Source organism: Camelina sativa, chromosome 10, assembly GCF_000633955.1.
Source record: "Camelina sativa cultivar DH55 chromosome 10, Cs, whole genome shotgun sequence".
NCBI classification, from domain to species: Eukaryota; Viridiplantae; Streptophyta; class Magnoliopsida; order Brassicales; family Brassicaceae; genus Camelina; species Camelina sativa.
Window position 1 is genome coordinate 3,918,059 of NC_025694.1, and position 22,537 is coordinate 3,940,595.

The 22,537-nt window shown below is 38.0% G+C and overlaps 6 protein-coding genes across 10 annotated transcripts in view; 2 read left to right on the plus strand and 4 right to left on the minus strand.

Annotated features, from left to right (window-relative positions):
- LOC104720016 (pentatricopeptide repeat-containing protein At4g32430, mitochondrial-like) overlaps positions 1 to 498 on the minus strand; it is a 2,983-nt gene extending 2,485 nt beyond the window's left edge. The window contains exons 1-2 of the mRNA XM_019230654.1: positions 404 to 498; positions 6 to 267 (exon numbers count right to left, since the gene is read on the minus strand). Coding sequence (XP_019086199.1) covers positions 6 to 267; positions 404 to 498 — 357 coding nt within the window. The remainder of the gene's footprint in view (positions 1 to 5; positions 268 to 403) is intronic.
- On the plus strand, positions 618 to 6,338 carry LOC104716938 (peptidyl-prolyl cis-trans isomerase CYP95-like). Of its 5 annotated transcripts, none has more exons than XM_010434419.2 (14): positions 618 to 1,033; positions 1,609 to 1,722; positions 1,814 to 1,868; positions 1,976 to 2,064; positions 2,349 to 2,373; positions 2,673 to 2,774; positions 2,935 to 3,052; positions 3,145 to 3,221; positions 3,363 to 3,672; positions 3,907 to 4,016; positions 4,279 to 4,453; positions 4,541 to 5,518; positions 5,600 to 5,668; positions 5,807 to 6,338. In XM_010434419.2, exons 2-14 carry the CDS (start codon positions 1,645 to 1,647, stop codon positions 6,108 to 6,110), a joined length of 2,490 nt encoding a protein of 829 aa, XP_010432721.1. In that variant the 5' UTR covers positions 618 to 1,033; positions 1,609 to 1,644; the 3' UTR covers positions 6,111 to 6,338. The 5 variants fall into 5 exon arrangements, with proteins under 5 accessions (XP_010432721.1, XP_010432719.1, XP_010432722.1 ...); XM_010434417.2 differs by having other exon boundaries at positions 3,145 to 3,272; positions 5,807 to 6,329; XM_010434420.2 differs by having other exon boundaries at positions 2,673 to 2,711; positions 3,145 to 3,272; positions 5,807 to 6,329.
- Positions 6,999 to 12,911, plus strand: LOC104716939 (cellulose synthase A catalytic subunit 1 [UDP-forming]). Its single transcript, XM_010434423.2, has 14 exons — positions 6,999 to 7,290; positions 7,874 to 8,069; positions 8,172 to 8,344; positions 8,500 to 8,614; positions 8,724 to 8,913; positions 9,102 to 9,368; positions 9,659 to 10,004; positions 10,083 to 10,220; positions 10,301 to 10,426; positions 10,573 to 10,785; positions 10,891 to 11,155; positions 11,230 to 11,426; positions 11,511 to 11,861; positions 11,971 to 12,911. Exons 1-14 carry the CDS (start codon positions 7,210 to 7,212, stop codon positions 12,556 to 12,558), a joined length of 3,246 nt encoding a protein of 1,081 aa, XP_010432725.1. The 5' UTR covers positions 6,999 to 7,209; the 3' UTR covers positions 12,559 to 12,911.
- On the minus strand, positions 13,120 to 15,202 carry LOC104716940 (adenine nucleotide transporter BT1, chloroplastic/mitochondrial-like). The gene is made up of 3 exons (XM_010434424.2): positions 14,372 to 15,202; positions 13,964 to 14,125; positions 13,120 to 13,777 (listed from the first exon to the last, which is right to left on the minus strand). Exons 1-3 carry the CDS (start codon positions 14,918 to 14,920, stop codon positions 13,304 to 13,306), a joined length of 1,185 nt encoding a protein of 394 aa, XP_010432726.1. The 5' UTR covers positions 14,921 to 15,202; the 3' UTR covers positions 13,120 to 13,303.
- On the minus strand, positions 15,792 to 17,445 carry LOC104716941 (probable sugar phosphate/phosphate translocator At4g32390). Its single transcript, XM_010434425.2, has one exon. It carries the CDS (start codon positions 17,263 to 17,265, stop codon positions 16,210 to 16,212), a length of 1,056 nt encoding a protein of 351 aa, XP_010432727.1. The 5' UTR covers positions 17,266 to 17,445; the 3' UTR covers positions 15,792 to 16,209.
- Positions 18,852 to 22,112, minus strand: LOC104720017 (probable polygalacturonase At3g15720). Its single transcript, XM_010437992.2, has 9 exons — positions 22,104 to 22,112; positions 21,747 to 21,875; positions 21,508 to 21,651; positions 21,065 to 21,235; positions 20,740 to 20,947; positions 20,560 to 20,641; positions 19,724 to 19,832; positions 19,502 to 19,618; positions 18,852 to 19,205 (listed from the first exon to the last, which is right to left on the minus strand). The coding sequence occupies exons 1-9, from the start codon at positions 22,110 to 22,112 to the stop codon at positions 18,852 to 18,854; spliced, it is 1,323 nt and encodes a 440-aa protein (XP_010436294.2).

Consider the following 22,537-nt stretch of genomic DNA (forward strand, 5'->3'; position numbering starts at 1 on the left):
CCTTGAGAAAGTCCTGACAACAAAGAGTTCCATGAAATCATATCCTTAAGTGGCATTTCATCAAAAACTCTCCGAGCTCCTCTGAAACTCCCAGACCGCGAATACATTGTAATAAACGAATTCCCAACAACAAGATCAGACTCCAATCCAGATCTCACCACAGTAGATTGCAACTGCAACCCTAAACGAAACCCTTCAGAGCCCACACAGTAGCTAAGAGCCGTGGAATAAGTGAATGCATCGAAAACAACTCCATTTGATTTCATCCTAACAACAAAATTCAGAGCAACGTGATTGTCATCAAACCCAGAGAGTATAGTGTTCCAAGAAACAACATCACGGTCAACTAGATTCTCAAATATGCACAACGCATTGTCAAATCTACCAGCTTTACGGTACATACTCATTAAAGCGTTTGGAACACAGACAAAGGAAGTAAACCCAGAAGTTGTGGAGAACCCGTGGATTTGACAACCGCGTTTCAAGTCTCCACGACATGCTTTAAGCGCAAGACATACAGTGACCTCGTCCATAACATTGCGACCACGAAAACCCAGCTGGAAATTTTCCTTGAAGATCGCGAGGGCTTGTGCCGGAGAGTTTCTCCGTAAGGAATCACTGATTGTAAGGTTAATGGAAGTTGTCGCATTTCTTTGGGAACTTCCATCGAACACCTTGTGGGCAATTCTATAAGGAGAGTAAAATTTGTGAAAAAGTAACGATTTGAGCGATTACAGTGTAGATAACTCAGAAGGGTCATGAGACGCAAGCAAAACTAGTTGGATCCTTGTTTTAACTACCACTGAAGTTAATAGTATCGGAGAAGAAGAGAGGTTATAGCAACGGTGATGAACAGAGAGACTTTCAGAGCAAAAAGAATGGTTAGAGGGCAAACATGTAAATAACGACTGAGTTAGAGGGCAATACGGGGAAGCTGGAGTTTGTTCTTTTTAAAGCATCCGCTAGGTTTTTTTTTGGTCTCCCAGCTCAGTCAGTCATTATCATCCTGTGGTTCTCCGTGCGTATTTCTCAGGTAAAAACCCTAGCGATTCACGCCCTGAGTCGTCTTCGTTGCTCTTCGTATTTCTCCGATTTCGCAGTCTCTAGCTGGAATTTTGATGTCAAAAGTATACGTTTCTCTAATGTGTTCTTTAGAATTTGCACCTTTCTTCACTGATATGATCGTTTTTAGTGTATTCGAGATGGCTTACTAGTTTCTTTGTCTTGAAACGTTAAGGTCTGTGTTAGTTCTGAGTAGTTGTGGTCATGGGTTTGTTGTAGAACTTGTAATTTTGGATGGATTGGTTGACGAATTATTATCTATGTGCACATTGTTGAGCTCATGAAAATCTCGTTTCTGCAACGGCATTGTCATTAGTTGATGGGCTTAAAAGTTTTTATAACTTTCCGGTCATTAGGCACGGACTTTAGAGTTGGTTTTGCTGATTTGCGGCCAGTAATGTCTTGTTGTGTGGGTTTTAGTTTTATCAGTGCTATAATTGTGTGGCCAAATGATCTTTCTTCTGCGGGTTTCGTTAAGCAGTATTCTTCATGACTATATGATATTCTGAGTCTCTTTTGTGTGTGTGTGTGTGTGTGTTTCTTCAGGTCATAACTTCATAAAGCTTGAGAAACTCCAAACACATGGCAAAAAAGAAGAATCCACAAGTTTTTATGGATGTATCCATTGATGGCGATCCAGCTGAGACTATGGTTTTTGAGGTACCATAGTTTTTGGCTATATTAATGTTCACTTTCTTGTATTTTCCCTGATTAGACAAAAGTGTTGATGATGTAAACTTTGTTTCTTTAGCTTTTCCCTGAAGTCGCTCCCCAAACATCCGAGAATTTCCGTGCACTATGCACAGGTTTGTTTTCTGTCCGGTTAAGCTTGTTGCTTCTGTGCAGCATATAAATTTGACTGTTGGTTCTCTTTCTCCTTGACACTTATTCCCCTTTTATAATAACTATATAGGGGAGAAAGGCATTGGACCCAGAAGTGGAAAACCTCTGCATTACAAAGGATCCTTTTTCCATAGAATACTGAAAGGTTCCTCAGCACAGGTTTCTATCTGCATTTCTCAATTATTGATATGACGTTTCAGTCTTGTACTTTTGGTTTCTTTCTCAACACTGGTTGGATGCTCGTCTTTTAGTTCGTTGCTGTTCTCTATGCTGTAGGATACAGGTCTGATCGCCACACCTGCTTTTCATGTGATATAGTTTTAAGGTTGTACTACTAGTTGTTTATGCTCAAACGTTAGGCCTCTCATGCAAAGAGTACAGTTTATGTACAAATGAATTCACGGTTGCTACTAGTCTAACAACCTCTTTTGACCTTTTTTCAGGCTGGTGACTTTGTAAATCGAGATGGTATGTACACTGACTGTTCAGTTTAGCTTCTGACATATATCAAATACAGCCATCAGCTACATTTATTGATCTTCTATCTATGGCACACAGTTTGTGGCTTATTAACTATGCTGGCAAAACTAAATTTCATTCATGTAAACATACCATTACTGTGATAACCTATTGGGCGCATGGAACTGCATTCATTAGACTCCTGTGGAGGTTCTCGAGTTCATTAGATAGTACCCAATAGGTTATGCAGTGAACATTAGAAAGTTCATTATCCTCTGACAGACTTGTATATTTTATCCACTTTCCAGGTACTGCTGGGGAAAGCATATATGCCGGAAAATTTCCAGGTTGGTTACCATTGCGCTCTTTATCAGCAATCTCTTTTCAATTCCCCCATCAATATTTAAGAGGTTAGAAAGTGTATTTTCGTGGGTGTGATATCTCATTTCTTAATATTTTAACAAACAGTATTTCATTTTGGAGGCATTGCTTTATTGATTAAGATCACATCTTTTACTTGTTCTTCGAAATATGTTATTGAGTAGCAAAATCAATTTCTGATGTTGTCAGATGAATCACCAAAACTAAGGCATGACGAGGCTGGTCTTTTATCAATGTCTGTTGCTGATCGTGACAAGTTCGGATCACACTTTCATATAACCTTCAGGCCAAATCAGCAGCTTGATAGGTTTCCTTCTCGTTGTTACTTTCTGATTTCCAATATTGTGGACTTTTCTTTTGGGCATTGCGTTATTTCTGACTGTTTTATATTTTGAGCAGAAATAATGTTGTTTTTGGAAAGCTTATTCAAGGGAAAGAGATATTAAGAAAAATTGAACGTGCGGGTGATGAGGAAGGTAAACCTACTGTCAGTGTGAAGATAATCCGTTGTGGAGAAAATTCTGGTGGTACGGATATACTACTATTGGTTACTGCTACATATGTCATGATTTCACAATCATAACCTATACACGTCATTGCATGATATGTCCATACAGATAAGAAGAATGATAGTGATGGTCGGAAAAAGGGAAAGCACAAGAAATCTTCACGAGAGAGAAGGAAGAAGAGGCGAAGACACTCTTTATCTGAGTCAGAGAGCTCTTCAGATTCTGAGACGGATTCCTCAGAATCTGATAGTGAGTCAGATTCAGATTTGTCTACATCTTCCGACCTTAGTTCTTCGAGCCATGAAAGACAGAAGAAGAGAAGAAGTTCTAAGAAAGATAAACACAGGCGGTCTAAAAGAAGAGATAAGCGCCATGAGAAAAAGCGAAGGATTAAGAGATCGAAACGCAAATCAAGAAGGTAGAAGTCTTGTACACTTCACTTGTTTATAGCCATAGTATCTGTGTCAATGCTAGTTGCTGCTTAGTAGAAACCTATGTTATTACTGGTCATGTTAACTTAAGTTTCTGAAATCCAATAGGATGTAAGCGTCTTGTCCCTCTAGGATGTAATAATTTGCTAGGGCATCCTATCAATAGTTTTCTTAACTGGTTGTGCTCCTGAGTTATTGACTTGTGTTCTGCAACTTTGTAGGTCCCTAGACAATCTTAAAGGTGTAGACAGTGATAGTGGAAGTGAAGCAAGTTTTAGTGATATTGAAACCGGAGCAAAAAGGAAGAAGCCCAGAGTCTCTCGTAGAACAGGTACTCTCTAAAACTCAAAGACTTCTGGCTCCTGCATCTTTTTTTTTTTTAATTGGTCTACCCAAAATTAAGGATAATGGATGTGATAGAATACTTTTTGTCATAACATATTTCAGTATCAATTTGCCTTTCGTTTAAGCATTGTGCTGATCATGCGGGTTCATATTTTTGCTAACATTTTATTGTGCCGATTTCTGTAGGAAGTTTAATAATGTTTCCATACACGCTTAACATTCTGTTTTTGGCTGCAATATTCAATCAGGTAATTTTGCTCTTCAACTGGACAAAAGGGAGGGGCCAGATTTCCTTGACAAGGATGGTGGTGAAGCGCCCTCGGGAAACAGAGTTCCGAAAAGTAATGGAATTTCAGAAGCTGCATCAGAACAGATTTTTGATAGGCAACCTGATATTGTCGATGACCATTCTAGCAAATCTAGGTCTAGGTTCTATTCTCTTTATTACCTCAGTTAATTGCTTATCTTTCTCTAAATCAATGTGGAATCTTATTAAAAGTTGATGTGCAGGAGCCGGAGCTTGAGTCCTAAGAGGACAGTGAGTAGGAGCATGAGTATTAGTCCCCGGAGGAGTCAGAGTAAGAGCCCGAGTTTAAGTCCTAAACGAAATGGGGGCAGAAGTCCTGCTAAAGGTAGCCGCCAAGTGAAGAAATTGACAAACTGTAAAAGAGAAAGCCCAGGGAGTGACGAGAAAGGCAGACATGGTAGAAGGAGCCCTACCAAAAGTGTTAGTGTTAGTAGAAGTCCGGTGCGGATGAAAAGGGGAAGAGATATCAGTAGAAGTCCGTCAAGGAGTATAAGCAGAAGTCCACTGAGGGTCCCCAAAAGGGTGATCAGCAGAAGTCCAGTGAGAGGTAGGATTGCCAGAAGCCACAGCAGGAGCCCTGTAAGATATTCATCTCATGGGAGCCTTGGCAGGGGCCCACTAAGAAGATTAGCAAGAAGATCACCTATCAGAACTCCAGCCCGATCTTCTAGAAGAAGCCTAAGCCGGAGTCCCGTACGGTTATCTAGAAGGAGCCCGAGCCGTAGTCCTATTCGGTTATCTAGAAGAAGCTTAAGCCGGAGTCCCGTTCGATCACCTAGGAGATCAGTCAGCAGGAGTCCAGTTCGATCATCTAGGAAGAGTGTGAGCAGGAGTCCGGTTCGTTCATCCAGGAGAAGTATCAGCAGGAGTCCAGTTCGATTATCTAGGAAGAGTTTGAGCAGGAGTCCTGTTCGATTGTCGAGGAGAAGTATTAGCAGGAGTCCTGTCAGAGGAAGAAGAAGAATTAGCAGAAGTCCAGTTCCGGCGAGGAGAAGGAGTGCACGGCCTAGATCTCCTCCTTCTGGTCGCAGAAGAAGTTTGTCAAGAAGTGCTTCTCCTGATGGGCGCATCAGGAGAGGGAGAGGAGTTAGCCAGAGATTCTCATACGCCCGTAGATCCAGAACTAGTCCATCTCCTGATCGATCTCCTTATCGCTTTAGTGATAGAGTTGACCGTGACAGGTGGATAGCCTGCCAATAGAATTACCTTTTCTGTTACACACTCCTGTGCTGAACCTTCTTTTTGTAATGTCTTCTCTGTAGATTTCGAAGTCACAGAGGGTTTTCACCAAGACGGTTTAGAAGCCCACTAAGACGAAGAACACCTCCAAGGTACTTACTTATCTTCTTTGCTACATTTGTTTCGGTTTATCTTTAGCATCTAAAAGTCTCATGATTAGAAGACCAAATTTGGCGATCTAAATAAAAATAAAATTAGTCGTTGATTTCACTACTCGAAAATATGCTCAGGTATAGAAGAAGAAGCCGTTCTGTATCCCCTGGTCCCCGCTATCGCAGCCGGCGGTACAGCCGCAGCCCTATCCGTAGTCGTTCACCACCTTATAGAAAGAGAAGGTCACCATCTGCTAGCCGTAGCCCGAGTCCATCCAGATCAAGATCAAGATCAAAATCATATTCAAAATCTCCCATTGGGACCGGGAAAGCAAGATCAGTGTCAAGATCACCATCCAAGGCAAGGTCACCATCGAAGTCGGATTCGTCATCCTCGGATGGGAGCTCAGGTGGGCAAAAGCGACTAGTAGCCTATGATTAATGAATAAAAGGAACCTCGAGTGTTTGTTTCTTTTAACTCAAGAAGAGACGTGAAAGAACGTAAGTAGTTTACTTGTGTTACATATGCACTGTCTTCTGCGTGTTTGTTTTGTTTGATGATGCTCCAACGTTGTTATATCTATATGTTGCCGACAAATATTTACTTCCATTATTCGTTGCGGGGTTTGTTTTGGTTCAGTAATAATAAACTTTTGACATATTGTTAGCATAATTTTTTTCAAGTACTGTATAACCAAAGTCTGATGTTTGTCAGATTACTAGAACAACCAAATTGCGTTTTTTACTTAGTTGAAAAATAATAACTAAAATATATTCATGATTTTACACATATTCATTACATACATCATTATACCACCGTCATCAGCACTATTACAATACATCATCAAAACCATATTTACAAAATGTTAAATGGTTTTTTTTATTGAAAATTCAATAATTATTCATGAATATTACAAAAAGATAGATGGGGTTTGCAAATTCGCCCGTAACTTGTCAAGTAAAACAATTTTAGAACCTAATCACACTACAAGCTATTTTTTGGTGAGCACCGACAGGTGATTGGGAAAAAAAAAAGAACAGGCTGTTACCAGAGCCGACAACGTGGCTTCTTCTTCTTATTATTTTTTTTTGTTAATCCAACAATCATAATTTGTCTTGTACTACTCTGATTTTTCCACGTCACGTACTAAGCTGGCGCGTCTAGTGGGGGCAGCCAACGGCTCACTTCAAAAAGCAGAGAGAGTCAGAGATAGGATAAATCGAGCCGAGCCGAGCTAAACGGTGGGAGAGGAAGAGGCTACCGTCACCTTCTCTAGTCTCTACTTGTCATTATTAAAATATTAATTAATTAAGTAAAAAAAAAAAAAGAAGAAAAAACACACTCTTGTGCGATTAAATAGGCAAATCAGGATTGTAGAAGAAGGCTTGAGATCAAAGAGAGAGTGACACAGGAGAGTTTGTGAGCATCTCTTTTTTTTTTTTAGTAGATTGGGTTGTTCGAGGATGCCGTATTGAATCGGCGAACAAATTTTTCCAATTGAATTTGCAATTTCTCATTCTGTGTGTCGGTGGCTGCTGCTATGGAGCCCAGTTCCGGCTTGGTTGCTGGATCCTACCGGAGAAACGAGCTCGTTCGGATCCGACATGAATCTGACGGAGGGGTTCGTTCCATCTTTTTTTTTTTTAAAGTTTCTTCATCTGAGATCTCTCATCCAGATTTTTCTATTTCTAAATCTTGTCGCTTTTGGATCCAAAATTGGATCATCAAAGACTCAGATTCCGATCTTTTTTATTTGTTTTCACTTAGATTTCGTTTCAGTTTTAGTGTAGAGCTAGTTAGTGTCAGTTGATCCAGTGTCTGAAATTGGAAACTTTTATGCTCTCTTTCTTCAATTGTAGTAGTAGTGTGATCTATATCAATTAAATGTCGCATCTGCTATTTTAATTTGCTTTATTTTAACCTCTTATGGAAAGTGTCGGTGGGTTCAGTTTAATTCGTCATCTTCGCTTAGCTAAATCTTTACTCACTTATTGAGATTTAGCTCAACACTAGATCTCGTTAGTTTCTGCATGGGATGATATAATGCAATGACTGTGACTAATCTTAATTCAGATCTGCTTTGATTTAGAGATGATTTCTGTTTTAATTGTGTTTTGATTTAGATTCATGATGATCTTGTTTTGGTAGTTTTTTTTTTAATTCCGTAATGACTAACAATGATGCAATGTTTTGTCAAACTGCAGACCAAACCTTTGAAGAATACCAATGGCCAGATTTGTCAGATCTGTGGTGATGATGTTGGACTAGCTGAAACTGGGGATGTTTTTGTCGCTTGTAATGAATGTGCTTTCCCTGTGTGTCGGCCTTGCTATGAGTACGAGAGGAAAGATGGAACTCAGTGTTGCCCGCAATGCAAGACTAGATACAGACGACACAGGGGTCAGTACTCAGTAGTCTTTCTTTTTCTGGCAATTGCTAAATATGGATTTTCTGGTTTTGTTTCATTGCCGATTTCTTGAACAACTTTTTGAAATGTTGCAGGGAGTACTCGTGTTGAAGGAGATGAAGATGAGGATGACGTTGATGATATCGAGAATGAGTTCAATTACGCCCAGGGAGCTAACAAGGCCAGACACCAACGCCATGGCGAAGAGTTTTCTTCCTCCTCTAGACATGAATCTCAACCAATTCCTCTTCTCACCCATGGCCATGCGGTAGGGACCTTCATTTCCGCTTTAGACTCTAGACTGATTTGTTTTTTGAAAAAATTGTTAAATTGGAAATTTTGACTTACTGTTCACAGAAAAGTTTCTAATATTGTTAGTTGTGTCTGTTTTTGATAGATTCGTGACCTTTTTTGTATACACAGGTTTCTGGGGAGATTCGCACGCCTGATACACAATCCGTGCGAACTACATCAGGTCCTTTGGGTCCTTCTGACAGGAATGCTATTTCATCTCCATATATTGACCCACGGCAACCTGGTATTCATCTATTTTTCTTTTCTTTGTGCACATGTGATTTCTATTCATTTTTACAACATTTATATTTTTGTGTACTGTAACTGATGATAGATTCCGGTAAAAATTGTAGTCCCTGTAAGAATTGTGGATCCGTCAAAAGACTTAAACTCTTATGGGCTTGGAAATGTTGACTGGAAAGAAAGAGTTGAAGGCTGGAAGCTGAAGCAGGAGAAGAGTATGTTACAGATGACTGGTAAATACCATGAAGGGAAAGGAGGAGAAATCGAAGGCACTGGTTCCAATGGCGAAGAACTCCAAATGTAAGTTGAAGTAATACTAGACCACAAACTTTGTCCAACTCAAAAAGCTCTGCTAATAATCAGTCTTGATTTATGATTTTGTCTTGATTGAAATAATTAAGCATCGGCTATGTTATATTCTTATAGTCTTATTCATACTTGAGTTTTTTTGGTTTCCTAACACTCAATTATGGTTCTCGTACATACAGGGCTGATGATAAACGGCTTCCTATGAGCCGTGTGGTGCCTATCCCATCTTCTCGCCTAACCCCTTATCGGGTTGTGATCATTCTCCGGCTTATCATCTTGTGTTTCTTCTTGCAATATCGTACAACTCACCCTGTGAAAAATGCATATCCTTTGTGGTTGACCTCGGTTATCTGTGAGATCTGGTTTGCATTTTCTTGGCTTCTTGATCAGTTTCCCAAATGGTACCCCATTAACAGGGAGACATATCTTGACCGTCTCACTATAAGGTTGGTCTTTAAGTTTATGAATTCCCTACTCTTATCTCTCTCTTTTTTGTACTAACTTGATATCTTCACTTTTCCCTGTAAATTTAATTTCATTTTAGTTAATGGTGCATACTTATATTGTGACTGTAAACTTTTGAAATTTAGTAGAAAATGTTCTGTGAATTACTTAAAATGTGAAGTTTCGGACCAAATTATGATAGAGTCATGTCAAATGAAGTTCCTACTGAAAATAAAGCTTAGCTAGCATACTGATTCTATTTGATGGTTTAATTTTGGTGTTCTAATTGTAGATATGATCGAGATGGTGAACCATCACAGCTCGTCCCTGTTGATGTATTTGTTAGTACAGTGGACCCATTGAAAGAGCCTCCCCTTGTTACAGCGAACACAGTTCTCTCGATTCTTGCTGTGGACTATCCGGTAGATAAGGTGGCTTGTTATGTTTCAGATGATGGTGCAGCTATGCTTTCCTTCGAATCCCTATCTGAAACCGCTGAGTTCGCAAAGAAATGGGTACCATTTTGCAAGAAATTCAACATTGAACCTAGGGCCCCTGAATTTTATTTTGCCCAGAAGATAGATTACTTGAAGGACAAGATCCAACCTTCTTTTGTTAAAGAGAGACGAGCTATGAAGGTCAGTTGAAAAGTCCACCTGCTTCTCATCCATTTGACAAGCTAGAGTACTGACATTTTCCTTGGTTTGTATTGACAGAGAGAGTATGAAGAGTTTAAGGTGAGGATAAATGCTCTTGTTGCCAAAGCACAGAAAATCCCTGAAGAAGGCTGGACAATGCAGGATGGTACTCCTTGGCCTGGTAACAACACTAGAGATCATCCTGGAATGATTCAGGTAGATTAGGCAATCCCTAAATTATTTGAGCGAGAGTAAAGAAAAAGCAACAACTTTACATTGTTTTGTATCAAATTCAGGTGTTCTTAGGCCATAGTGGGGGTCTGGATACCGATGGAAATGAGCTGCCTAGACTCATCTATGTTTCTCGTGAAAAGCGGCCTGGATTTCAACACCACAAAAAAGCTGGAGCTATGAATGCTTTGGTTTGTTAACTATCATACTCCTATTGTGTCCTCGATTTTATTCTTGTTCGCTACCTAGGAAATTTTCTCGTTGAGTAGCTGTTGCGTCACTATTTTTTTCCAGTAAATTTGTTCTCTACTAATCTAGCATCTCTTTACTTTGACAGATTCGTGTTTCTGCTGTTCTTACCAATGGAGCATATCTTTTGAATGTGGATTGTGATCATTACTTCAACAACAGCAAGGCTATTAAAGAAGCTATGTGTTTCATGATGGACCCTGCTATTGGTAAGAAGTGCTGCTATGTCCAGTTCCCACAACGTTTCGACGGTATTGATTTCCACGATCGATATGCCAACAGGAATATTGTCTTCTTTGATGTGAGTTTCACTCCCTCATTCCTAGACACTCTGTTTTGTTCATAATTTTGTAGGATTTACTCGTTTCTGCTGTGGGCTAACTTGGATATTTGTTATCTTGGGCAGATTAACATGAAGGGGTTGGATGGTATCCAAGGTCCAGTATATGTGGGTACTGGTTGTTGTTTTAATAGACAGGCTCTATATGGGTATGATCCTGTTTTGACGGAGGAAGATCTAGAACCAAATATTATAGTGAAGAGCTGTTGCGGCTCAAGGAAGAAAGGAAAGAGTAACAAGAAGTATAACTATGAAAAGAAGAGAGGCATCAACAGAAGTGACTCCAATGCTCCACTTTTCAATATGGAAGACATCGATGAGGGTTTTGAAGGTTTGATTGAGCTTACAGTGTAATAACAGCACTTCTTCATGTGATGTAAAATCTCACAATTCTTGTTTATGCAGGTTATGATGATGAGAGGTCTATTCTAATGTCCCAGAAGAGTGTAGAGAAGCGTTTTGGTCAGTCGCCGGTATTTATTGCAGCAACCTTCATGGAACAAGGCGGCATTCCACCAACAACTAATCCTGCTACTCTTCTGAAGGAAGCTATTCATGTTATAAGTTGTGGTTACGAGGACAAGACTGAATGGGGAAAAGAGGTCAGTTCTCAAATGCAGCGACAGACTTCTTTTGTTCTCTTTCTTACCTGTTTGATGACATCATCTTATTTGCACTTTTGTTAGATTGGTTGGATCTACGGTTCCGTGACGGAAGATATTCTTACTGGGTTCAAGATGCATGCCCGCGGTTGGATATCAGTCTACTGCAATCCTCCACGCCCTGCGTTCAAGGGATCTGCACCAATCAATCTTTCTGATCGTTTGAACCAAGTTCTTCGATGGGCATTGGGATCTATCGAGATTCTTCTTAGCAGACATTGTCCTATCTGGTATGGCTACCATGGAAGGTTGAGACTTTTGGAGAGAATAGCTTACATTAACACCATCGTCTACCCTATTACATCCCTCCCTCTTATCGCGTATTGTATCCTTCCCGCTTTTTGCCTTATCACCGACAGATTCATCATACCCGAGGTTCGTAAAACTGACCACACTGCCTATTTTCTATTTGAATCAAATTTTGTGAATGCATTTTTTTTAATCTTTATCATCTCGTTTTTAAAAGCTATAATAACATTTGCAGATAAGCAACTACGCGAGTATTTGGTTTATTCTACTCTTTATCTCAATTGCTGTGACTGGAATCCTGGAGCTGAGATGGAGCGGTGTGAGTATTGAGGATTGGTGGAGGAACGAGCAGTTTTGGGTCATCGGTGGCACATCCGCCCATCTTTTTGCAGTCTTCCAAGGTCTACTTAAGGTTCTTGCTGGTATCGACACCAACTTCACTGTCACATCCAAAGCATCAGACGAAGATGGGGATTTCGCAGAGCTCTACATCTTCAAATGGACAGCTCTTATCATTCCACCAACCACCGTCCTACTTGTGAACCTCATAGGCATTGTGGCCGGTGTCTCTTATGCTGTAAACAGCGGGTACCAATCGTGGGGTCCTCTTTTCGGGAAGCTCTTCTTCGCCTTATGGGTTATTGCCCATCTCTACCCTTTCTTGAAAGGTCTGTTGGGAAGACAGAACCGAACACCAACCATCGTCATTGTCTGGTCTGTTCTTCTTGCCTCCATTTTCTCGTTGCTTTGGGTCAGGATCAATCCCTTTGTCGACGCCAATCCCAATGCCAACAACTTCAACGGCAAAGGAGGTGTCTTTTAGACCCTTATTTATATACGTGTGTGCATATATCGAAAAACGTGCAATGGAACTTTTCAAAAACCCAAAACCCAGTGAACCAGGCTGTTGTGGTGATTCCATGTCTAAGTTTAGCTTTATCTGAATAGCCAGAGAGTTGTAGAATTGTTCCGACACTGTTGTGATGATTTATAACTTTCGCAGTGGGGAAAAAAGATGTGGAAAACCAAATGATACATAGTCTACAAAAGTTCGTTATTCTTTGTTATATTTATTTTATTTAAAGCTTGTTAGACTCACACTTCTGTGATGTTGGAGCTTTGTTGTTGTCCCAATGGAATTGGAGTTTTATTTGTCTAAAATATTTGGAGTTTGTATGCTAAGCTTTTCACTTCAATACAAATGGTTCTTTTCAAGAGTTTATATGTTAGATAATGTAATTTACTACACTGAGGTTGTACTAGAGAAGCCTGCAAGATGAACTGATAGTTGCTTCATAGGAAAACTAGAGCAAGTTCTGTTTGTCTGAGGGATAATCAAGTTTTTGTGTAAACTCTTATTAGCTTAATTGAAACAGAAATCAGATCAATCAAGAATCCAAAACATAAAAGCAAAGAATGCATCTTTATAATCCCCTCAACATTAGTTTTTTGAAATCTCACGTGGTATAAATTTAAAACTATGAAAGTATGAACCCAATTAGTATCCACAATGTGTTTCTCTGATCAACCCCTACAGTTTGCCATGCGAGTCCATGTAACTTCCAAAATCAGGCTTCTTGGTTCTGCTCGACAAGTATCTTCTTGCAAGCTTCATAACACATAAAAGAGATTCCAGCAGCAGGAACCAACTTCAAGCAACTTGGTCCAAGCCCTTTGTACCAACCAAGAATACCTTCGCGCTCGAGTATGGTCAATAGAGCGTGCAACATGTTCTTGTACACAACTCTGCCGCTAACTGCTCCCACCTGCATATGCTTCCGGGCCACTTCAAGAGGGAAAGTCGCAGTGCTCGATAGTGCACCCGCTAAAGAACCTATCAAAAGAGTCTCGACGTTTCCAATCTTCTCCTGCTTTGAAAAACTCCGGTATGCTTTTCTTAAGGAATCATATGCAAAGTAATTTGTAGCTGCATATGGAACAACTCCGATAAGGCTAGGAGCAAGACCCCTGTAAAGTTCTGTAGGTCCTTCCTCGCGTATAATTTTAACAAATGCATCAAGAATCCCCTTGTAAACACCTCTCTGCAAAAAAAATTGGAAGACCCATTACTCAACAATAACTGTATATACCGCTATTTCAATGAACTATCTGAGTAAATTCTTGTCAAAACGAACTTTACATGCTCTATGAGAGTAGCCTAACTATCTCTCACATAACACGGTTTAGTGGATGAATTGGTTCATATATAGACGTTTTGAGGAGCAAACCTGAATAGTAAGGCGAGTCTTGACTAGTTCGAGAGGGTATGTCAAGAGAGTTTGGCTAACTCCAGCACAAGCACCGGCGAGCAATGAAGCTGGAATTGGGATCTTCGATTCTTCACCATGTTCCGGTGACAATTTCTTGTTTACAGTCTCGAATACAAAAAGCTGCACATACAAGAATTGCAAAAAATAATGGAAAGCTCAGTTTTTGTTTCCAAAAACAATATAACCAAAGTCTTGTCACTTTGGCATAAGACAGTTTCAACCAACACAAGACTTTTCACAGATAAAAGAAGTCAACCAGATATAAAAAGTAAGAAACTTGCTCAATCTATACATCTCAATTCCTAAACAAAGAGACATATATATATATATATATATATATAATGGTTTGATAATGAAATTAGGTACCTCGACGGCTCGAGCAGGTGCGACACGAATGACATTGACCAAATTGCCTCTGAAGAGACCAGTCCAACCTTCATGCTTCATGATTTCACCAAACACTTCAGAGCTCGAGTTTCCTCCACTTCCCACCATTAGATGCGTCCTGATAGTCTCCAACGGCGCAACCACAGTTCTAGATACAGCTCCAGCCACGGCTCCGCTCAATAGCCGCCGCAACGAAGGATTAGCGATCTTTATCTTCAGTTTCAGCCCACCTTTCTTTTTTAACTTCGTCCTCTTCTCACCATTAACTTCTTCTTCCACCTCCTCCTCTTTCCCCGGCATATACTTGGTGTAGAGATCATTGAGCTGGGTAGAGAAGCTGTTGACTCTGTTAGAAGGATCCGAAGACGAGAGGGATGCGAAAGGATTAGTTTGATTAACGCTTGCGAATAACCCACCAAATGGGAGGTGATTTGAGCAGCTGCTTAGGCTCGAATCGAATCCTAAATCGGAAACTGAGAAAAACCCATTCCTTGAATCGTCGAACAACTGGATTCCGGTTTTCCCCATACCCTCACCCAATTAGCGATTAACTAAACCGTAGTAAAGGAAGATACTTTGTTGGAAAAAAAGTGGAAATTTCGAAGATGGGGTATTATGAGAGTCGTGTGTTGTCCCGAGACTGAGAGAGAGAGAGAGAGATTCGAATCTGTTACTGTTATGTCTCTCTCAGACTCGGTCAATGGGTCGTCTCTTTCGCTGAGATTTTAGGGTTTAAACCAGTCTGCTGCTACTTTTTTTCTAATTGTTGCTCTTTTTGGGTGGGATGGAGACTGCGGTTAGGTTTTTTTTTTTCAGATAATTTTCTTATTCGTTCTTTTTTAATATAAGTTAATTCTTTATTTTATAGGTATTGTTATGATATTTATAATATTTCATATATTTTGTAATCTATAAAATAAACCTGGGAATGCAAACCCACGAAATAATTGCCGACAAGAATATGTGAGAGCCGTGGACGAAGTGTGTAAGGTTTTTGTAGTTTTCACATGTGAACAAAACCTTAACCAAAGCTAAATAAATTATTCGATTTAATTCTGTTGTGTACAATTTCAAATTAGCTTCGAAAGCTTTAAATTGGTATATTTTGTTTACATAATTAAGGTACATAACCAAATGCATGCTAATCAAAATTGATTTAAACCGAGAACCCAAAACCAAGTGAAAATCATACTGAAAAAAACTGTATAAATTTTAAACAACTCATGACTAGATGTAACTTGTAAAATTATATAAATGTATCATTCAGTTTTAGGACTTCTCTCATTAGAAGCCTAGGAATATGGAAAAATCAACTGACTAACGATCAAGTTAACTATCCATCTCGAAGAATTGGCATCTTGTATAATAGTTTGATTGCACTTGTTGTAATCCTCAAATCTCATTTGTGGTTCAAACACATTTATAGCCTAGCTTTTGACATCCAAAATTTCTCAAATCGACGACCATAGAGATTTATAAGAAACAACTCTATAGAATAATACAAGATCCGGGTGGTACATTTGTTAAGCATCACAAAGATGTAATAACCACTAAATCCACTCTGTAATTATATAATAATTAGCCCATAACTTAAAACAACTATAACTCATAAAACAGAGAATGGCAAAGACGAAGATGATCATACCTAACGCAAAAAAACAGTGAACCAAAAGAGATGCGCAAAATCCTGCTGAAAAATTCCCTCCAAAGCTACCAAAAAATCATCTTAACCCTTTGAGCACTAGTTCCTCACAATCCCACACATTCTTCTGATTCACAATCCTATGATCATCATTCATCCATTCTCATCAATCAAATCAGTCTTCTGTTTCATTCCGTTTAGCAGCACCTTCACTTTCCCTGTCTTCCAAAAGCTTCCCAGCAGCTTCTTCATCACTTTGCTGAACCTTCTTCAGAGCATCCTCAGCCTTAGCAGCCTGCAACTTGCAGTGATTGTAATAGGCAACACCCAAGAACGCAAGCCCGTAGCCAAACAGATTGATAGGAGTGACAGTATCTTTAATCACAGACCAAGAGAAAGCAATCAAAAGCCAATCTTTAACCACACCAGCAACATTCATGGTCAAAGCCGAGGTTTTTCCAACGAGGAGGAACACAGCAAGGTTCAAAGCAAACGCACACACAGAGTTAGTTCCAAAAATCACGAAATCGAAGTGGAAGCTCGACGTTTCCCTGAGAACAGGGAGCTCAACGAAGATCCATGGGAAAAACAAGAACACCAAACAACAAGGAGCAACGTAGTACAGAGAAGTGACTGGATTAAGTTTGATATCTTTAGAACTGAGCAAGATCTGGATCAGAACCAACCTCGTCGCCTCAACAGCTACAGCACCAAGCTGAAGCATCACTCCCCAAGTATCGAACTTAGCCTCGCCGTAAGCAGCAATGGCGACACCGAAAGAGATGGAGAGCATGTTGGTCATCGTCTCCGATTTGAAAGATTCTTTCTTTAAGAGTACCCCGATTGAGTAAACGGCGACAGGCATCAGAGCTTTAAGCATCTGAATGAAGGAGACGGAGAGGTAGATGTAAGCCGAATTGGAGAGCCAGAGAGAGAGAGAGTACAAAGCACCGATGGGGACAACAGATCTGATGTAAGTCTCTCGCGTCATATTTTTAACTGGCTCAACGACTTTGAAGACTTTGATGAGTACGACGGCGAGGGAGGAGCAAAAAGCCATGTGGATCATGGTGAGCGTGATCGGGAATGGCCAATTGTACATCTTCTTGTCGAGGATGTATTTGTTGTAGACGATGACGGAGAAGCTGAGGAAGATCCAGATCGCCACGTAGGTGTAGGAGAGGAAGATCTTCTTGATGACTCCATCGCTTAGCGCACCGCCTTTTCCCATGGTGCCGGAGCGGAGGAGGAGGTGGTGATGCGCAGGATAGCAAAAAAGGGCTCTACAGTGTTGTGTTGCTTTTTTAAGAAGAGAGACTTTACAGTCAATACAAATGGGTTTGGTTGGGTCTGACTAAAGGGTAAAGCGAAGCGAGAGGGTTAGGCGTGACTATGCTTATGCGGTTATGCCTAATTTGGCTCAGCGAAAGAGACGACCCATTGACCTACGTGGTGATTACGAAAGAAATTAGAATTTCTACTGTATTTAATTTAAAAGAAATTATTGACAAAAAATAAAATTTAATATTATTATTGTTTTAATGATAATATGATTTTATTAGAATCTAATAGAAATCAAAAGCAAAAAATGTGTGATTTTTGATAAAATTTGTCAAATACTCTAAAATCTACTTATCATTTTTCTCTCCTATTTAATTCTTTTAAATTCAGTCATTCAGTACATCTTTATGTATTCAATGGTGGATATGATGTTCTTTAATTAGTTTACTCTACTACTTACTTAGTCAATGAGACAATGAATCAATGGTGTTGTACATATATTAAGATTTACTTTAACAATTAATCCCCATTAGTCCAAACATTATTTTTAAAAATTATTACTAGGGTGATAACCATTGAGTGTATAGGTTCTTTTTTCCCAAATATCTCGCCTAATTATTCGCGTATAGTTTCCTAGTCTCTCCTCACATTAACATCATCTCTAAACTGTTTTGTCATCATCTCTAAAGTGTATATTTTTTTGACAATTAATTACATAAATTGTTAGGTTATTGATGAAAAGTGAAAACAGATAAACGAAGATTTCCTTTGACAAATCAAAGAAAAAGCCAAACAAAGACTTCTAACAAAAAAAAAAAAAAAAATTGAATATCCAATAGTTTGGAGGTAAAAAAGAATTATGCAACACACAAATGACAAAACTTATTCTTCACAATAACATTGTCATTGGTGAGAGAAGACCCTGCGAGAATTACACGACAATTGGTGGTTTATTTTTGACGTAAATGTTTGGTTTTAAATTAAATGTATTTGGACTTAAACGGTTATTATATTGATTATTGATTATTCTCTGGCCTAACCGCCTAAACCATAACCTTACACACATCACGAAATAAGATGAATTTTGAAGATTAAAATTTATCACAAACTTAAAAATAGTAAATCTGTAGATATAAACCAAACTTAACAAGTGTAGAAAATGAAAGAATAATGGAACCAGGCCCGTCTCTACCCTATGGCAGAATAGCAAATGTCATGGGTCCATCACAAATATCAATAATTTTAACAAAAGAAAAATTTTATTTAAGGGTTTTTAGATTTTTTTAAAATTTGACAGAGGTCTCCTTTTATTTTAAGACGGGGCTAAATGGAACTTGAGTAGTTGGTGGTGGAGGTTTATCATGCGGTGTCATGCGATGTCAGATTTAGAGCAGTTGGAAGTTCAGCATATGGTGTCGCGGATATAGCAATCGGTGCTGGAGGTTCAANTTTAGATTTTTTTAAAATTTGACAGAGGTCTCCTTTTATTTTAAGACGGGGCTAAATGGAACTTGAGTAGTTGGTGGTGGAGGTTTATCATGCGGTGTCATGCGATGTCAGATTTAGAGCAGTTGGAAGTTCAGCATATGGTGTCGCGGATATAGCAATCGGTGCCGGAGGTTCAGCATATGGTTTGGCTGATGGAGGTTGCACATTGACATGATAATCACATTTGATGGGAATGGAGACAAAGCGACTAATTACATGCGCAAATTTGCAATACGAGGTGAGAGGCGTTCGTGGAGATGAAGAAGTGATGTTGATGTTATCCATGACGATGTTATCACAGCCTGATTTTTGGTCACAATCTAGTTTTATTGCAGCAACATCGGCAACAACTGTACCTTTAAAGTATTTATATGTCACGCCACTCACTTTCACCGCCGTTGCCTGAAAAATTTCACATCATGTATACATATACATTATATAGCTTGCAATAAATTCTGAGCCTTAAAACTTAAATATTTAAAAAAACGTGAGATTTGTCATGTGGAAATTTCAATATACCAAGGTTAGTTGAACATTATTTCAGTTATATTACATTCATTCTGTATTTAATACATAGATTCAATTTCTTATGTACCGTATCTTTATGAGTATGAGATTTAAATAAATATAAAAATCACTTTTTGTGTATGTTATATATATATATCAAAATACCACTGTAAAGGTAAGAGTATAATTACCCCTGCTGATTGTTTCTGACCACTATAGTTATAACGTTGATCGATGATGATGGGGAATCTGGCATTTATCAGAGTAATGTCTTCGTACAAGATATTTTTAACAAATCCTTGTCCTCCCTGTTAAGGTATTTATAACATCCATTATATGATATATGTTCTATATTACGTAGAGTATATAAATATGTTAATTCTTATAAAACAAATAAAATAATCCAAACTTACAGGCCATGTCTTGATTCTTGCACCATTTTTAGTTCCAGTGAAGGTACAATGTCTTACATTCACATTTTGTACTATGTCACTTGTTCCTCCTTTCCCCAGACTTCCGATACTGTTTTTTTCAAAGATAAACCCCCACAAATTACAAGAAATTGAGTTTGCATGAAAATGTAAAAATAAATGTAAAATTTTATACGTGTTAACCTTATGCCGTGACCCGGACCACATGTCACAGAAGTTATGTTGATATCGTATGAACCACCTTGAATTGCAATACAATCATCACCTAACAGAATACAAACCACACACAAAAAATTTGCGTGATTAATCTGTATATATGGTATAATCTAATTTTTTACTCCCTCTGTTTTTTAGTTGTCATTCTACATTAAAATTTTTGTTTTCCAATACTTGTCATTTTAGGTTTCCAATGCATATGTTTGGTAAAAATATCAATTTTATTCTAACTATTTTAATGATTTAACCAATAAAAAAATTAGAAAATGTATTAAAGAAAGGGTATAATAAAACATTGATTTATTTTCTTAATTTGTGTACAAAGCTCTAGAATGGCAAGTAAAAAAAACCAAAGGGAGTAGTAGCTAAGAAATAATAGTAATACGTACCGGTTTTGATTGATGAACTGAGAATTTGGATATTGTGTGAGNAGTTCCAGTGAAGGTACAATGTCTTACATTCACGTTTTGTACTATGTCACTTGTTCCTCCTTTCCCCAGACTTCCGATACTGTTTTTTTCAAAGATAAATCCCCACAAATTACCAGAAATTGAGTTTGCATGAAAATGTAAAAATATATGTAAAATTTTATACGTGTTAACCTTATGCCGTGACCCGGACCACATGTCACAGAAGTTATGTTGATATCGTATGAACCACCTTGAATTGCAATACAATCATCACCTAACAGAATACAAACCACACACAAAAAATTTGCGTGATTAATCTGTATATGGTATAATCTAAATTTTTAGTAGCTAAGAAATAATAGTAATACGTACCGGTTTTGATTGATGAACTGAGAATTTGGATATTGTGTGAGCTAGAGATATCAATACCATCAGTATTTGGACTGGTTAAAGGTGCAATCAAATGAATATTTGATAAAGTTGTGTTGGTGCAACTAGTAATTGATATGTGATTCTTTGGACTATTGATTTGAGTTAATCCTTTATATAAAATGTTTTGGCACCCAGAAAATCTCACTGCCTGCACAAACAAAAGATAAAACTCATACTAGTAATCTTGAACTCCTTAAAACGAACAAATTAAATGTTAAATAATGCATATCTTCAAATCAACATGTTGAATATAGATTTAACATACCGCTGGTCGGGAGGATACGCCAACAGAAGACCACCAGCTTTCCCCATGGGAATTGAGAACACCAGATCCGTTGAGAACGAGACCTGTCACCCTTCCGAAACATAACCAACACTCCGTTTTTTTACTTCCCCAGTCTTTTACCATTCTCGGTGCTTCAATCGTTCCATCAATCTTCTCAAAAGAGAAAAAAGAAAGAGAATATTATGTATACATGAGATATGTATATATAAATTATGTTTCCAACACAATGAGATGTGTAAAACTTTGATGATATGATGAATTATTTTACCACACTCTCACTAATAAATAAGGAATCTCGAGCACCAAAAAATTACAAATCAAGTTATTATAAAAATAATTTCAATTTCGTTTCTATGGTTCAGCTCGGCCTTTTAATATATGAGACACAAAACTGATAACATCTTTTTGATTATACTAAATACCTGAATATGAATATGTGGAGATACACAAGGACCTTCAAACAATTGTGGTTGTATGGTATATGTTTCCCTAGCATGTATGATTAAAGAGAGTTCCCGACCTCTCCCACTGCCTCCACATAACGCTTTCCACGCATCTTGAAATGCCTAATCCGAATATATTATCAAGCGATGATTTAATATTTTAATGGTACATGTTTTATATTCATTAGTAATTTTGATGAAAGAAAATGAATTGTTACCTTAGAATGATCAACATTTGTAGAGTGAGAATCATTTAAAAAATCTTTAATGGATAGAATCACATGACTATCTCCTTGTTGCAAATGATACAATGCGATTAGAATCACTAAGAGCAGTATCTTAAAGCCCTAGTAACAATAAAAATGTTAGTAATTTACTATACATGCTTAAGCATAATTGAAACTATGGGGAAAAATATAAACTAAAATGAGAATCGTATTGTCTCACCATTTTAGTATTTAATAATAAGAATCTAGGTAACAATGTTTATCCTAGTAAATATAATATTAAGATTGTGAATGCGAATGTGTGTTGTAAATTGTATATATATAAAGGGTTGAAAGTCTTAATATTACAATATACATTTGACTACTTGCAAAATTTAATATATAATTTTGACTCTCTTTTGGTTGAAGCATCTTTGAATAAATTGAAAATGTTACTATAATGTTTATGCCATTATGGTAGTGAATTAACAGTGCAATACTTAGCTGTATGCATTCAACACATTGGATGTATCTACTATTTATTCTCCTTAATAACATTGTCATTGGTCATGAGAGAAGACAATAAGAGTTCTATATTAACTCTCTTGTCAAGATAATTGGAGGTTCACTTTGACCAAAATGTTGATATTAAATTTCAAACGGTTTTTATAGGAATAATTCATCATAACCTCCTAACCTTAATAATAAGAGAAACATCTTTAATTAGTTTAAATGACATTCATTATGATTTTGTATATATAGCTTCTAAATTCTAATAAAAGGTTGCCAAAACATTTTGCGAT